Source organism: Haemaphysalis longicornis, unplaced genomic scaffold (assembly GCF_048455015.1).
Source record: "Haemaphysalis longicornis isolate Haplotype H1 unplaced genomic scaffold, Haemaphysalis longicornis Haplotype H1 scaffold_5, whole genome shotgun sequence".
Classification (NCBI taxonomy): Eukaryota; Metazoa; Arthropoda; class Arachnida; order Ixodida; family Ixodidae; genus Haemaphysalis; species Haemaphysalis longicornis.
Genome location: NW_027526385.1, coordinates 67,685,419 through 67,702,565, shown reverse-complemented (window position 1 = coordinate 67,702,565; position 17,147 = coordinate 67,685,419). Strand labels below are relative to the sequence as shown.

General features: G+C 46.2%; 2 protein-coding genes across 5 annotated transcripts in view; one reads left to right on the top strand and one right to left on the bottom strand.

Annotated features, from left to right (window-relative positions):
• LOC144138374 (CCR4-NOT transcription complex subunit 3-like) overlaps positions 1 to 6,088 on the top strand; it is a 37,783-nt gene extending 31,695 nt beyond the window's left edge. For all 4 annotated transcript variants that reach the window (XM_077670627.1, XM_077670625.1, XM_077670626.1 and 1 more), the window contains exon 14: positions 2,541 to 6,088. In XM_077670627.1, the coding sequence (XP_077526753.1) occupies positions 2,541 to 2,639 (99 nt within the window). In that variant the 3' untranslated portion in view covers positions 2,640 to 6,088. The remainder of the gene's footprint in view (positions 1 to 2,540) is intronic.
• Positions 6,089 to 6,426: 338 nt separating this feature from the next.
• On the bottom strand, positions 6,427 to 16,842 carry LOC144138375 (uncharacterized). Its single transcript, XM_077670629.1, has 4 exons — positions 16,684 to 16,842; positions 14,699 to 14,923; positions 10,549 to 10,766; positions 6,427 to 8,604 (listed from the first exon to the last, which is right to left on the bottom strand). The coding sequence occupies exons 2-4, from the start codon at positions 14,921 to 14,923 to the stop codon at positions 8,499 to 8,501; spliced, it is 549 nt and encodes a 182-aa protein (XP_077526755.1). The 5' UTR covers positions 16,684 to 16,842; the 3' UTR covers positions 6,427 to 8,498.
• Positions 16,843 to 17,147: the final 305 nt, after the last annotated feature.

The window sequence follows — 17,147 nt, the reverse complement described above, 5'->3', positions numbered from 1 at the left end:
ATCGGGACTGACATTTTACGAGCAGTTGACTCCATAAATTTGATGTCTAAAGGAGGCTCATCCCAGCGCGTACCGTAACATCTTAGTTGCGGTGGCCGCGGCCCTCGCCTGCCGATAATTTAACAATGGGCTAGAAGTGTGTGGTGAAAATAATTACAATAAAACGCTAGGGGTTCGGGAGGAAACTAATTTATTTCCCGGCAAGAAAGTCTGTTGTTTTCGTGTGCGTGCGCTTTTTTAGCACTGTGCGGACAGACTTTTCGTAGCGTGCAAGCACATTCAACGCCATCTACCACTGCTGGCGTCGTCCAGTATCACTTACTGAAAACTGGAATCGCTGAGTTTATCTCGTAGGGCTCTGTGAAAACAGAAGTAGCTGCCTTTTTTTTTTTTTTTTTTTTTTTTTCCTGGCATGGAGCAACATCTTCGTGGCGTTCTGACGAAACACATTCAAAATTGCTCCTTCTTTTTCTCGAAATGCTTCGTTACATCAGTATGTGAGCTAAATCTATTTTGTTAGTTTGTGTCCATAAAAGCATTGAGCCAAATGGACACCTGTGAGGGAATCTGAATTTGTTCGTTAGATTGGGAAACTCGTATGATAGGATTTCATTAGATCGGGTTTTGAAAAACTGTTGTGGGGCAAAAAAGTTTCACAATAATTGGGTGCGGGCAATTTTAGAAAAGATACTATGACATATGCAACCCACTTTAGTGGTTCCAGGAACCGATAATTTTGTTATTTTTTCTGATTTTCAAAGCCTGAATCTCCCTTTAATTACACTACTTGTTTTGCTTACCATTTGTCAGTACCAAGTTGTTACGTTATTTGTTAATGCTTGCCAAAAAATACTGCAATCTGCAGATTATTCAGGGACAGTTCTTTAGGAATGACAATTTCCAGGTCATTAAAGGCCAACTGCACTCAAAATTTCGACTTCTTGAAAAACATATTTCCGTATAGTCTGCTTAAAAAGAAAGCAACATGCAAAATACAACAGCTGAAATACGCACGTGGACGCCGCAAGCGGCCAGCAAAAATCGGCGATTTTGAAACCGAAACCGAGGAGAGCGCGGCCATTGCAGTGACGTTGCAGCCGTCCAGCGAGCGGCCGGACGGTCACCAGTTCGGGAGAATGTCTGCGCGCAAGCTCTACGCGCGCACGGGGCAGCAGAGCTCGACCGGTTCTCCCGCTGCGTGGCTGGCCAGAGGAAAAAGCCACCGTCGGCTGGAACGTCACAGGCGCGTCATGCCTGTTTACGCGATCCGCCGGCAGGTGCAGAGTGGTCTGCGGCGGAGCTTTTTTAAACGCTTCTGACTGATTAACGAGGCGTTTCACGGGGCTACCACTTGTGCCCCAGCTTATTTGGGGATACTTACTACGCATTATAAATAAATTTGGCCGAGGTGAAATTTGAGTGCAGTTGGCCTTTAACACTCATATGAACAACATTGGTCCTAGCGCGGTTCCCTGTGGAGCACCTGATAAAACGTTAAGTATTGCAGTAACGGCAAAGCTCTGTTGAGTCAAAAGGTAGGCCAAAATTTATTGGACTATCAAAAAAATCAATCGTGATGTAGATACCGGGGCCCATGTCAGACTGGCTTCCAGAGAAAGCCATGACAAGTGTCATTGAAGTTACCTTGGTAGTTGCCAGGAGCGTACTGGTTTACAATCAGCTCTGCTCGTAGGGGCAGCGAACCTTCTCGTTTCGTGGCCTATGACTACGCTTTTGTCGGAAAGCAATGTTCCGTTTCAAAATAGGTGCAAGCTCGGCACTTCCGGTGCCATGAACAATGGCAATGAATCGTGTTGTGTTGTGCCACACCTCTAAATCGACGTAAAAGAGACGAAGCCGCTTTTATTTATGAAAAGAATGTGCAGAATTGAGCTAAAACGACAGATCTTAGACAAAAAATTGACGTTGCTGAGGCCCGAACCACAGAGCAAGAATAAGACAGGAGGCGAAACTAGGCTTCCTAGCGCGGCCAGATAATGTTCAAGTGCTCGTTACAGGTTAAGCTAGCGGCATCTGCCGTGGGTGAAGAAACTGCGCGGCCGCTGCAATCGGCATTTCACTGCTCAGCCCCGAAATAAGTGCGGCCGCTATCACTTCGTCCATCAGGTGCCGCTACCCTCTCCTTCGCCGTCGCAGCTCCGAAGCTTTGCAGTCTGCCTTGGTTCTCATTGTGACATTATCTGTTCGCTCGCCCGCGCTTGCCGCACTGGGCCGTTTCGCCTCCTATATATTCTTGCTCCGTGGCCCGAACCCAGGGCATTCGTTACAAAACCCATGATTCTGCCTTGAGGCAAAACATAGGAGCTCTTATAGCAGTTCACAAAGGAATAGAAAGGGTGTTCCAAACGAGGCAGTAGATGGCGGCGCTCGGTGCGTGCCAGAAATGCCGGGCTCATACCCACAGGGAGACGGAATCTCGCTTCCCGAAATGCAGCGGCAGCCGTTGTTGTGAGACCCTGTGTGTTGTGCCCGCGTTGTCTCTGTCGAGCTACAGTGCCCTCCCTCTCTTTCCATTGCAGGGGACGTACATCTACTTCGACTACGAGAAGTGGAGTCAGAGGCGCAAGGAAGGTTTCACGTTCGAGTATAGGTACTTAGAAGACAGAGATCTGAACTGAGTGGGGCTCCGTGCCCGTGCCTCGGCCCTCGGACTCTCTCTCTCTCTCTCCCTCTCTCTCCGGCCTCACTCGCCTCGGTGTGTGCGCCCCCTTCTTCCCCCTGTTTTCCTCTCCCCCCTCTTCGTTACTCGGTTTTCCCCCCTCCCCCCCACCACGCCAATGGAGAAGACCCCGGGCGCACCGTCTCCGCCATGTGATCAAGAAGCCTGCAAGAGGAGGAGGAGGAGGAGGAGAGGACCACGACGCCACTGTTCATCTGGGCGAGCCATCCGTCTTCGCCGCCGCGAGGGGACACACAAAAAGAAGCCTGCCAGTGTTGTTCTTCGTGTAGCGCTCTTGTTCTATTTATTTTTTATTTTTGCTACCTCCGGTCTTCTTCTTCTTCTTCGTCGCTCATCACATTTTGGGGGGTAACGTCGTCCCGTTTGTCAGCCACATTGTCACCTCTTCATCTTGTGCGGGGGACCGCGGAAGGGGCGGGGGAGGGGGGGATTTGACGAGTTGTACCTAGCAGAGAGGAGAGGAGGGATGATGTAAGGTTTGGTGGTGGCAGACAAAAAAAGAGTTAGTCCGGGAGGGGGGGTGTGGCGGTGCGCAATCGATTGGCAATCGGACCGCACTGTAGGATGCGGACGCCTCTGGTGACCGCTGAGAGCCTCGGTCCATGGGCGCTGGGTTCCAGTTGCGTCGTTATGGTGGCAATGGTCGTCAGTTCCTGTTTTGCTTGCGCAGTGCTGGGGGAGAGGTTTGAGTGGAACGAACGTTGCGAACCGGTTTCTTTCGGGTGGGAGAGCACTGGGCTTTTGTCGTGTGGCCTGCGTCGCTGAGGGGGCACTCCTGCTTCTCTTTTGTACTGCCGTCTTCTTCTTCGCTTTTTCTCTCTCTCATTGCTTCATCTCGGTTTTGTTTCTCCTCGTCTGTGGCAGTCTTTCATCTTGTACCATAAGCTTTGTTTTGTTTCTACGCACGCGCACACATCAAAACACCTTCCCCCCTCCCCCATCTTGTTTATGGATCACTGTGCTCGCACAAATTTGCACATGTACATACATAAAGAGTTGTTCTTTTCCCCCTCCCCCTTTGTTTGTGTGTGCGTGTGTGTATGCGTGTGTTACAAAGAAGCTGGGAGGTTCCTCTTGCAAGGCTGGCCTGTGCAAGAAGTCTTGGTGCCTTTCTCTCTCTCACTCTCTCTCGCTTTGGCTGTGTGGAGACTGGAAGTCTGTTCCTGCAAAGCCGGCCATCTCAGTCCAACCAAAAAAATCGAAACGCAAAAAATTTGTCACAAGTATTTCTTTTTTTTTTTTTTGTCAGCAGCGAAGTGATCCCTCCAGTGCTTTCCCACACGCCCAAAGTTTCCCAAGACTAGTCTCGTTTTTTTCTTTGTCGTATTTTTATTATTTTTTTTTTCTTTGTGCGAAGGCTGACATTGTCTGAACCCGGTTCTGCTGTTACTGATTCTCGATGCGTGTTCCACCGCTAGTTACAAGCAGGGTGCGGGTGAGATGGGGGAAGGTCGCTTGTAGGGGGTGCAAAAGAATGGGTGCTGGCAGCTTTTGTCGTCTTATCTTTGGCTCGTTGGAAGGTAAAGTCCGGTGCCGGCAGAAGACAACAAAACAAACGGAAGAAAAAGACGTGTAAATATGTGCGTGGCCATGTACATATATATCTATTATGCACGTGCTCTTTATATATATATATATATATATAAATATAAATAGTTAAGAAAGCTCATTTGGAACATCGCAGCCTCGGACTGTGCTGGCGAGAGCCGGGATTGGTCGCTGCATTTAAGTTTTTCCCGCGTTCTTCGGTTCTTTTTCTCTTTGCGACCAATTGGCACACCTGTGTACCGGCAGTGTTCTTTAAGAAGGGTTGCTGTGGGTGGGGAGTTCTTGTCTATTGCTGTCAAACCTTCGAGTCCACCGTTCGAGTTGCCATATAACTTGTAGTGCCTTCTGCAGTGCGCCGCCCGGCAGCTGAGCGGCGGCCGGGCGGCGGCCGGGAGTACAAAAGGCGCTCTCCGAGACTGACTCTAGAAAGTCCCATTTTATTGGTTTCGAAAACGTTCTAAAAGCGAGTATTCGGCAAATTTTCGTCCACGTTCTCCGTCGTGGGATCGCTGAATTGGTTGGGTAGTAGCGATTGAGGGGGACGCGTACGTTACCTGCCAGCACAGTCCCAGAGCTGTAGCCAAAAGCGCCGGACTTCATCTTCCCTTGTTGGCCGCAATTTTTTGTACTTGTCGCCACCCAGTTACCGACGTATTTGGGGTTGGGGGCTCTCTCTCTCTCCCTCTCTGTTCTCGGTGTGATTGGGTGCGTTGAGGTTGGAGAGACGTTGGTGCGATGGTTTAATGGCTCCCAGCGTGCCTTGGATTAAATTCTCGACCCGTTTGTGTTTCTGGACCTGAAATTGTTGTATGTCGAAAAAAACGGTTTCATTTTTGTGCTGCCCTACAAAATGTTAAGAACGGGAATTTAAAAAAAACTTCCTGCGTTGAGTTAAATAGACTGCCATTGATAGCGCACCGAATTACTACTGTCGCGCTTTGGATTTGACATTCTTTTTTGGGAGCGATATCCGTGTGGTGGTGTTTAAAACGGTGCGAGCGAATGGGATTTTGAAATTGAACGAATCGAGCATCTCGAGGGGTGCCACTACCTTGGGAACTACTTCACTGTTCTAGCGCATTCTCCGAACGTGGTGCGCCGGCAATGTCTGTGTTGCAGGGTTTTGCCGGCTGTGCTTTTTTGTGTGTGTTGGCCCAGTTGAGGCGACTGAAATTGATTGTTTGACACTGCCAAATGTCGGCATCCTAATGAAAAAAATTTTCATGTTGAAAGCGATGCGATTTGAAATTAACGGTGAGCTGTGTTTTTGAAAAATTGGGTTGGGGGTTTGTTGGAGTGTATAAAAAGTGTCTTTGGATTGTAAAATTGTGCCGGTGTCGAGCACTAGGGTTAGAGTGGTGTACTATGATTACATGGGTATTTGTAAAAGAGAAAGTATGTTTCGAGTGCAGCGCATAGAACAGCCGTAGCGAGCAAGCCGGGGGGCGGCCAGTCGGCTAGGTAGCCGGCTGCAGTCGGCATGGAAGCTGAACAAAGCCGGTGTGCCGTGTGACCGAGCACTGAGGGAGTGGTGCAGTGGTGGAGAGCGGTGGTGAGGGGTGTGTTGCCAGCAAAGCCAAAAGGATGGGCGAGTGGAGAGGAGGAGGAGGAGGAGGAGGTGGGGGACGGGTTTGCCGTTGGGCCGGGGCTCAAGGGAACACACAAGGTTTTTGCAGATCTCGCCTTGGGGCACTGTGTAAATATATTTCAATAGGGGGGCAGGGGAACTGCGCGTTTCCCTTCCCTACTTTGGAGTCTGGACTTTAAAAGTCCCCACCCCCCATGTGAATGAAAGAGGTCTAAGAATAAAAAAAGACAACTTTTTTTCCGTTCGTGAAAGCTCTGCTCCTGACTTTTTTTTTTCCAAACACGTCGCCGAAAGCAGTCCGGCCACCGAGTGTACTCCGGGCAATGCGATTTCCAAACATCGGAAGAAGTGTTTCTCCTAGAATTCTTGTAAAAAAGATGTTGACGCGCAATCAAAAAGTTCTTATGTTAGTGCATTTTGCTTGCAGTGCTGTACAGTTTTTCCCAATGTTTTATATTATTAATGCTTAGTGTTCGCATGAGTCATTCATTGTACATAAACCAGAAAGTCTGCCCTATCTCGATATTTAAAGTGCTGTATGCTTGTAGTCGGGCCATTTCTATCTATCGAATCAACTGCTGCGACACAATTGAGCATGCAATCAACATTTTTATTGTTCCCTGTGGCATTTAATTTGCTAACAGAACCGTACTAACATTTTCAGGAAAATGCTGCACTACGAAAACGTTTGGGGGGAAGATATCAAACACAAATGGCAAAAGTTCTTGTATATACACATTGTTTGGTGATTTCGTAAACTCCAGCACCAAATTCATAGAAAGAGATCTTGCCTTTTACACTCACACTTTACACATTCAAAGGCTTGGTTGGAGATTTTGGAGGGTGTAAATTTGATTAAAATTTTTAAGCTAGGCATAGTTAAATCTCCTGCAACAAATCTTCAACTACCTAGGTTAGATTGCATGAACAGGTGCATTTGTGTTGTGGCAAAATCTACTGAAAAATTCTGGTTTCCAAAAGAATTTTCTGTTGCTGTAACAAGAGTTCTAGGCATGATTCTCACAGGAAACAACATTGAACACCCCTGTAAAGAACTCTTTAACAAGCCCTTAAAACTAAACTTTACCATGCAAGGTAACATCAACTTTCCGTATAGTAACAACCCATTTAAAGGGGCCGTGACGACAAAATACAAGTTTGGTTTGTTAAAAGGTCTCCTTTATCCTTGTAAGGGTACCAGTTTTATCGTAAACATCAAATGATCGAGATATTGAGGGAAGCAAATGAAACAGCGGCGACTCCCTAGCCATTTTCCAGCAATTCCTCTACATCACAGAACCATCTGTGCGGTTGGTGGACACTGACTGAAGCCACCGCCAAGAAGCCCAACAGGGCAGTTGTAGTGGGGCTCTAGTTCCATGTGATCATATCACTTCAATACAAATGTGCAGTTAAAACAACGATGACTGTGTTTTAAGTTCTGGCCCATATATCACTCTTCCCCATATTGCATCACTAGCACAAAATTTTAAAGTTCTCAATCTTTATTGTGTGCTTAAAAAAAAACAAGGCTAATTCCTCTATATTGAACAAGGTTGTATTTTGTCTTTATGGCCCCTTTCAGATCAACAGTAGCATGGAGCAGTTTATACATCACTTTTGAGGGGAACAGAGGTCATCTTGTTGAACCAGGTAGCCCTATACAAGGCTGTATGTATAACAAGTGCCACAGTTGGTATTTTGCCCTGAAATTGCATTTTCAGCAAATTCCTGTACGTAGTTGCACAACCAACAAACTGGGCTAAGTATAGTTGCTTGGTTCAGGAGCACCCCAAAGTGAAAGGTGCATCTGCAGCGTGTCTAGTGGAAAATGCATGCATACGAGTGGAATGGGGTCGAGATAGGAGTTTTATTAAATGGGTCATAAAATGTATAAAACATTAACAACAAAACAACGCAGGGTTTCAATCCAGCACAGTCTAGTGGGTCAAAACACTGCAAAAACGGTTAAACAATTTGCGTGCTGAAATCCAGACTGCTGTGATAACTCTGGCCCAGAATAGGTGTGTAGAGCACCTCAAGGTCAAATCGCAGTAGCATGGCTAGACTTGCTGCATACAGAGCAATGGCCTTGACATCTTTTTGTTTTCCCCAAACGGAATCAGATGTTGCTTAAACTCGCCAACATTACTTTTTAAAACTCAAGATGTGCAGAGAAAGAAAGAAAAAAAAAACAAAGGTAATACTGAGATTGCTAATACATCTTCGGCTAACTCTGCAATACGACAAAAAAAAAACATTCAAAGCCGGCAGGAAGTGCTAAAGGCATGTACATGTTCAATAAGAAAATATATAAATCAGGCTCTAGAGGTATTGGTACCTAAAAATGAAAGCACAAACAAAAAGGAAAGCCCTATACTTGTGTATAATAATGCAACGGAATGGCGGTAGCCCCCAAGGATGGCATTTTGACCCGATGCTTTTTAATTGCAGCACGCAGTTTCACCCAGATGGGCAAACAGAACGGGCGAACTCCTGGCAATGTGCGTGTGCGTGTTGAAGCTCGTGAGAGGGCGGGCAGAGGGGGGGGCTGTGGGAAGAGTTGACGCACAACGGATGGCACATGGTGCCGCGGATTTTGGTCGGCACGAAGGCGACTCCCAATGGACGCATTCGCCAGCTGGTGGGGGCTCTGTCGGACTAGTCCGTCAGCCAACAGCAGAACCACGTCAGGCAGCAGGTGCCCAGGCAGCACTTTGCCAGGTCGTCCATTCGGCTGTTGTCCTGGGTCTGTTCTCGAACCACACTGCGAATGTTGAGGGCATTTAAGTTGCTAAAAGTTTGAAGTCTTGCAGCACCAATAAAAGACTGCTGTCACGTTCCAAATACTCGCAGTAAGCGCTCTTTGCACAGCGCAGAGGAACAGTCGGCTGCGGTGACGAAGGCGCAGGGGCGACTTCCGTTGTCATTCTACCGGTTTTACCGGTGTGTAGCAAACCAATCGTGACGCAATAGTGAAGGAACAGCACCAACTCCAAAAGCACCAACTCCAAAATATCTTGTTCGGATAATCTATGTGCTGTCAAATAAAACCGGACAGGTGCAAAATGTGCGAGGCTTGAAACGAGAGAATCGCCCAATTACTTCTAAAAAAAAAGCAACAGTCAATTCTGTGCAATGACAGCACGCTAGAGAGTTTTTTCTCCTGAATCTGAAACCTCAAAACTTCGTTTTATTATTACACTAGTCAATAAGTCAGCTTAGGAAGTGAATGAAACTGCTTTTACCACGAAGAGCTTGCAATAAGTCTGTGGAAAAAAACGAGATGTGTTTAAGATTCACTTAGGCAATTGCAAGCATTGCGAACATGCTCTTGCATTTGAAGGGACTCGGATTGTCCAAATGAGATTGGTGGGTGCCTGTCCTTATCCTATCACTCTCGGGCCATGGTGTGCTTATGCCTTGTGCCAGCACTAAATGAAGCATCACACAACGCTAAGTGATAAGCGAGACTGCAACCACTTTGGTATCACTAACAGCCCCATAGATTTAGATTTAATCTCTGTCAAGCACTGCATTGCAAGATAAAAAGTAACCACTGTCAAATTCATTTCATCTTAACTCTAGAATGATGTGGACATACGGCTTTCAAACTTTCATTTGGAATGTGCGAACCACAAAACAATCGAATGCTACGGCCGCCACTCCCACGTCCACGTTGGGAATGAAACTGCTGCCTTGAATACTGTAGTACGGAGTGGCAATCATGTTCTTGAACTTTGATAAGTGCACAGAGCAGAAGTCACCCCCACACAGGCTAGCTTATCTGCAAACTTTGCTTTTGTAAATAAACGCACACACAGCTCCAAAACAAGATAGCAGTCCTCGTCCTTCCCAGAAACGACCGCTTTTGGTGTACTTTTTTTCCCGTTCATTCTCCAACTTTTCATGGGAAAGAAACAAAGGCGCGGCCAACATGCCACCACAGGAGGAAATAAGGTGGGTAGGAAATTCTTCAGACCAATGCGTAATACGGAATGCAAATTTGATGTGAAGTATAACAAAATATTGCGGTAATAGACGATAATTTTTTTGGCAATATGACCGGAAGGAATTTTAAAAAGAGTGTGCCGCACTTAAAAATTAGACACTTAGATAAAACTTTTCCAGCAATGAAAAGACGAAAAGGTAAACTGAAGGTTGGGCGTCCAGAGAAAGAAGGGAGAACAGAGAAAAGAAGAGAAGAGAAAAAAAGAAATAACCGGCCTTATTTGGAATCCATGTGAACTCATCCCAATATAAAGAAAAATGTTAAATTTGAAAAAAAAAAAACACTTGGCTGTAACCTGGGGCTATACGCATTGAATACCGCAAATCATTCATATCTTTAGTGCTATAATAATGTACCAAACCAGCTTTCTCAAGCCATATATTTTTGTAGAATAGGACAGCTTGCTTACATTGCTTTCATGTGGCTTGGCGCACAAGTCGCGTTCAAGTATGCTTTTCTCCTTCACTTTTGCTTTCATGTGGCTTGGCGCACAAGTCGCGTTCAAGTATGCTTTTCTCCTTCACTTTCGCACGCGCAAATTTTGTTACTCCAAAGTTACGCCACGTGTTTTGTTACTCCTAAGTTACTCCACGTGTATGTACATACGTGTGTACGTAGAGATTAACGGCATTGGCACATTCCCACTACGAATACATCTTTCAGCGGAGGCAGTACAATGGCAGTGCGCTCTCAACCTACACTGTGCTTCCTCCCGCAGGGTAGCCCGTTGCACCGTAGTAGCCCTGGGCGGTTCCGGGGGGAGGGGCTGGCTGGCCAGGGTAGTAACCTCCCGGCATGGGCTGTCCGTTGTAGTAGCCTCCCCCGGCTGTCGGCTGGGTTGTAGCATAGTAGCCAGCCGGAGGCACAACCCCGGGTTGACCCGTGGGCACGTAGGTCGACCCCTGTTTCACATAGCCCTGCACACGGGTAGTCACGGGGATAGTTAGGGTTACCACTGCAACTAAAAGCCGATGTGAAGAGTTGTCGCCACTCTCTTCAAGCAAAGGGCCACTGATGAGGATAAAAGTATATTGCTGAAGGGGGCACATGGTTCTTTGGGACCGAAAAATTGCCCAATAAAGATTTTTTTTTTTTTTTAAGTATAACTTCTCTCGATTTGCACAGCTTTTATCTGAAAATTACGTACTTGGAACAGTACCAGGTACTCATAAAAACTATAGAGGCCATATTTCAACAAAAATTGACAATTTTTCTATTATTCCCCACTTCTTCGTCACGAGTAGCATCGCAGTGATGGGAAATTTTCGAGCGGTACATCCCAGCATGTAGTGCAGCTAGGAAAATAATTTCTTTTGCTCAGTGAAGCTCAATGTTTAAACCATCCAATAAGGGAAGCAGATTTTGCATTTTGTACTGCAGTAGTTGTTTAATTACCATTATTTTTAATTTGTTGGCGGGAGTACCTCAAACCTGGAAGTTTGAGTAAAAAAAAACTGCTTCCCACATTTTATTTTGTACAACTTCTGGTATCTATTCATGCCCTGCAGGTGACCTTTGTGTTGAATAGTGTTCTTTCTACTGTTTCAGGAACAACCAGAGAAGATTTTTAGTTAACTTGGAAACTAATTACACCACATCAAACTAATTGGATTTTTGAAATCGGCTAAAAAAAAACTGAACAAGCTCATGAAGTTTCATCGAAATTGGTTGGAAAACAAACAAACAAAAAGTGTCTAAGACCAGTGAGCCCCCTTAATCAGAGCAGTTTACACGATCAGTTATGGTTAGGGTGGTAACTGCACCCAAGGCCAACGTAAAGAGTTGTCACCACTCTCCAGGAGTACGAAATGAGGATTTAACGCTGCCCTATCCGAGCAGTTGGCGTGCTTTGTTTGGCAACCATTAAAAGCTGACTCCGACCAAGAAAGTTTATACGAACGAAGACATCTCGGCTCCTGTATGGAAGCCTTGTTCACGAAAAGTCTTCGCTTTTATAAAATATCATTGCTGTAGTCAGTTTTTAATTGTTGCCATGTGTTTTCTAACCAAACAGGATTCCGTCATACTCTACTGCACATGGTTAGTTTGTTTGGTGGATTTTTGTGCATTTTATCACAAGCAAGTGAGGAGGAAAAAAGTGATGACTATAAAAGAAATCAGCCCAAATTAAACGAGAACAGTCCGGATAAATTAAAGGGGTCGTGAAGAGAAAATTCATTTGCCTTTTCTTAATTTTATCTGGAACAACCTTCCAAAAACAGTACTCCGGAATCGTTTCACAATTCATTGCTTCTGGAGTTTAGGAGACACCTTTAAAAGTGCTCTTTTTGAGGTGCATCGCAAGCGATTACGCAATATCATCCGTCGGCAACGCAACTAGCAGGGACGTTATTTTAAGAACATTCAAGAGTTAAACACTCTGTTTATATTTTTTGTAAAGCTGTAGACCCGATATTTTATAAGTTGCCATAAAGAGTTTTATACCTACGTTGCGGACGGCACGACCGTTTCAAATGTCTGGCAACCATTTTTGCAGAACTCGGACTTACTGGCTGTTTCTACAGTTTGTACTCCGTTTCCTTGCTGAAGTTCACGTTACTTTGCGTAATTCTCTTCGCAATCTCACCCTTTTTGTATGAGATGGCACAAAACCCCCCCCAACCAAAAAAAAAGAAAAAAGAAAGTGTGATTTGAATTGGTGGCCACTGGGCTGGCCTGCATTGAAGGTTGACACTTTAGCCACTCGGCCAAGGACATAAAGAGTGCGTGTGAACTGCACTGTAAAAGCCACTCCGCATTTGTAACCTAGCACTCCTGTTTATTTTTATAAATTCTAATCTACTCAGAGCATTTGTTGAGCGCTTCTACAGTAAGCCAGAGGGGCGCATATCCCATTGGCTAAACAATGTTAACTGCATTGTTTATTGCAGGAAAGCAAATGAACTGCATGGTGATGGGACTTGACGACGCTCGTATCACCGTTTCTCACTCGTTATTTTTACGCCTGAAGAGTTAAAAAAAAAAAGAACAGAGTTGCTTTTATTTTTCGGCTATTCGAAGTTCTTTTGATCAACAAGCTCATGTAGTAAATTCCCATTTTAAGCTTTCGGTCATTTATCTTGATCGCCAGGAGACGAAGCTATGTTCACGTAACTCTCACCAGAAGCTGTCAGACATGTGGACAAGCTTGAGCAAGAATACCGGCTAACAGAAAGACAGGTTAAACTAGTGCAAAGCTTCATAAACAGTTTACAAATACCCAGTTTACTTCAAACATGCCTGCTTCTGCCTGCATCACTCGCAAGGGGTGTTTACTGGCAGTTCGGCAATGCTGACTAGTCGTATCGGAGTTAAGACATCCCCCGTTCAGTTGCGGGCGAATTTCATCATAGCGCTGGTGTTGTAGCTGCAAAGGAACTTCGCAGAAACTTACTCCACCTTGGGGATTTCCCCTAAATCTGGTCGATGATGTTGTAGCTGTATCTGACCCTCTGGAAGCTCGCTCTACGCCGACATGTTGCACAGAATGACTTGAGGAGGAAAACCTCGGTGAAACCGTAACTGCGTTTTTTACCTATTTGCAGATATCGTGCAATGAAACGGATATGCATAGTTTGCTTACCAAGGTTATACATTTATAAATACCCACACAGCGCCTTTTTTTTTTTCAAAATCTCTTCGTGACCCCTTTATTCCAGCTCTACTGAGTGCTCCAATCACCCTGTTCATTTTTGTGTTTCCTCCACAGTACCGCAAAGTGGCTGACCACAGTGGTGAACGCAGGTGTTACAGCCATGATGCATCACTTGGAACAGAAAACTAACTATCGGAAGCCATTCTTTTTAGGCAGTGTCTATCATCCCGGCAGCCGTGAGAATTACCGTCAGGAATTTTTCACGGCAGTCGCCTCTGATTGGCTAAGCGCGCCCTCAGGAGATTTTATGGGACAAATATTTCCTAAAAACTTGTTCCTACAGATGCTCCTGTGGCGCTGTGTTAAGGCCCATTCACACTTGCAACGAAGCGACGAAAGCGAAAGCGATCGCCGCACTTGCTGTTCAAACTTGCACGCGACACCGAGCGACGGCGATGACGATTTTTTGCTTTTCTTGTTACTGTCTCGTGTTCGGAGTGAGACTTCGTGGGAGTTTCGCCGCTTGGAGACACAGCATCCGGGTGCTTTGGCAGGATATGACGTCAGGAAGCCTCGCCTCCTGCTTCCGCTTCAGAAGCGACGGTGCGACGAAAAAAATTGGCCGGGACCGATCGCTCTCGTCGCATGACGAAAGCGATGCCAGGCGACGAAAGTGACAGAAATTTTCGACGCTTTCGCTCGCTTTCATCAAAAGTGTGAGCGGCCCTTTATAGCACTTGATTTCAAACGAGAAGGCTCGGATTCAAGTCCGGCATGGCCTAGGTTTTTTTTTTTTTTTTTTTTTTTAGCTTTCGAAAGTTTTAAGTTTTCGCTCGTGGGGATTTTGTTGATTTTTTTTACCCTTGTTATTAATTTATGAGAAGATCGACGGACAGGGCTTCTAAAATAGGTTGGATTAGCATAAATATAGATTGTATTCTGTGTCGTTGGGCTGGGTTAGGCTAGGATTGTTGCAGTTGGGCTGGATTTGGGTATCTTGTGACACATTAGGTTGGGTTGCGTTAAGTTCCGTTAGGTTACGTTGGGAGGTAATATTATTCAGTGAATTTTCGGCCAGGCAGCTTTTAAGGAAACTGCCGTGAGAATTTCCGGGAGGTAATTCTCACGGTTGCCGTGAGATTAGACGCAGCCTTCTTTCCATTATTTGCTGACAGTGCCCCCTTCCCCTTCAACAATCTGGAAACCAAAAGTTTCGGCCCCATCACCAGTGGAAGAAGGTGTGGGGCATCGCACCTGGGCCGCCGGATTGAAGACCGTCGCTTGTGGCTGCTGGGGTGGCGCCTGTGGCGGGGCTTGCGGCTGCGATATCCATCCCGGCTGCGGGTAGCTGTCGCCGCCGGCGTGAGGGTTGTAGGGGGGCGGGGGGTCGTAGGGCATCTGGGGAAACGAGGGCTGGGGGGCAGGGTGAGGGGGAGGGTATGGGGCCTGCTGGGGATAGGGGACTTGGGGCGCGGACATCTGCGGGGAAGGAGGAGGCAAGAATGCTGTGAGACACTCAACTAGGAGACTGCGCAAGCGCAACAGCCTCAACAACGGTCCACAAATATCCTAGAGACAGAAAATGGAAAATAAATAAATAAAATAAAAATAAAAAAGGCCGGGGTGTTAACCAGATGTAGAGCCCACTTTGCTGGGGGAGTGGGGTTCAGGGGAAAAAAAAGAAAAAGAAAGGGGAAATGACCCTTCTCGGGCACCCCAAGAGAAAATGTAGCTGGTCCCAGCTGGTTTATGGTTGTATTCCCAGATGGGCCCACCTGGTCCTAGCAGGTTCCAGCTGGGAATCTAACCATAAACCAGCTGGGACCAGCTACATTTTTTTTCTAAACAACACACGTTTACACAGACACCTTTGCAAAGATGTCTGTGCAAACGTACATCATTAAGAAAAAGAAGAGGGGCTTTTGTTGCCCTCTGTGAGTTTGACAGTAGGTATCCATACCCTAAATTATCACCACCACTACTGGCCAACCATCCAATTGCTGAGCTTCGTTAACAGCATAGTGCAAGACTTATCTTAGCAGTTAACTGCCACAAAAGCAAGACTCCTGCTAAGGCATCACACTTTTCTTGCACTCTAGGGCGTATAACCTAGATCAGGAATCGAAATCTTCCGATTAAAACCCAAAGCCGCCGCACTCCATTAACTGAAAACACATCTCACCTCATTGTAAACCCCTTACGACATTACCGTGATCCTTACTGCCCGAACCAGCCCCTTCCCCTCCTCTCGTCACCTTTTCTTCCACACGCCTCGCTTTCGCCTATTTTCGTTACCAGTTAACGTCGCGTATGCGGGACTTTATTTTTGAACTTTTCAGACTCGCCCGGCACGCCGTCGTGTATGCCGGCATTTCTTTTTTTCTTTTTTTTTTTTTTGCGCAGTACAACTACAATTACACATCCTAAACTATGGCCAACTACCCGAGAAATGAAAAGAAAGAGACACCGACAAAACACGGCGCGGGTTTGCAGCGTTTTCGTGCTGTTTACCCTGTGATTACAACAGAGCAGCTTTCCCCGAGTACAGAGTTCCAAACAAGTGCGCATGCTTGCGTATTCCACAGCGCGACGGACCAGGTGCAAAACAAAAGGCGTTCTCGGTCGACAACTGCGCGACAAACGCAGTACGGTCGACACAGTGCGTGGTCAGCTCTTGTAGCAATAAGCCGGTGTTTGCCTCGCTACATTACCTAAACATGCCTAAGGCGTCTACTCAATCCACGCCAATCTTTCAGAGCGGAGTAGTAAACGCGCTCACGACCATAATACATGGCCCTGAGGGCAAATACGTAACAAGGATATCACTACCGGACTTTAGCGCATACGTATCCGAGGACCTCGCATTCAACAACTTAAAGGGAACGTTGGGCAATGTAATGAACCAGGTTCGATTGAGTACTAATTAAAGGGAACACTAAAAACAGCGAATAACAAGTTCGCTGTTGCACGGTATGGGTAGTCGGACAGGCTGCCTTTCCAGAAACGTCTGCTCACGATCGCTGCTCTAGCGCTGTCAACTGTCACCAAGCACGCTGAAAAACAACACGCCGGCTCAAAGAGGTCACGGGACGTTAGCCGCGGCGCAGCTAGCAAGTCGTCCGTGATGACTACAGCTACATAAAGATTGATCGTTGCTGATACGATGTGCAAAGGAAACTGCAACCCAGCAACGCATGTGCTTAGCGGTGCTGCGCCGGCGACTGCAGAAGGGAGGTTACCTTTTCGGGGTACGGTGCCTCCAGGTTTCAGCCTGGAGCGAAAACAAGCTCGCTGAACAGGGCTCTCGCGCGAACACACACCCAATTTATCGCTGCTTTGCCCGCATTTATCCAACAGCCATCATGGGTTTCATGGTAATCGCCCCTTTTGATGACGTCACGGCCTTGTTGCAGGTCGCCATGGAAACATGTGATACAACCTTTATTTAACTGTTGGCACAAGCCAATTAATGACAGTTCACGGTTTTTATTAGTAATAAAAGGAAATACAAAAAACGGTAATAAAGTACAGTTTATATGTTCGAGTTGGCACAAACATTTTGATATGTAGACAAATGACTCAAAAACATTTGTTACCTCTTCAAGTGTTCAAGAAGACAGGCGGCGTTTTAATGTCGTACTGAAGAAACAACAGAACCATAAAAAGCATAAAATGTCCCAGTGGGGTGCTTGTTTTATTGTAA

Coding starts and splice junctions, on each gene's coding strand:
- LOC144138375 (XM_077670629.1), bottom strand. CDS start 14,923: ATGTCCGCGCCCCAAGTCCCCTATCCCCAGCAGGCCCCATACCCTCCC. Junction 10,767..14,698: donor TCTTCAATCCGGCGGCCCAG/GTGCGATGCCCC, acceptor ACCCGTGTGCAG/GGCTATGTGAAACAGGGGTC. Junction 8,605..10,548: donor CCTGCGGGAGGAAGCACAGT/GTAGGTTGAGAG, acceptor CAACATTCGCAG/TGTGGTTCGAGAACAGACCC.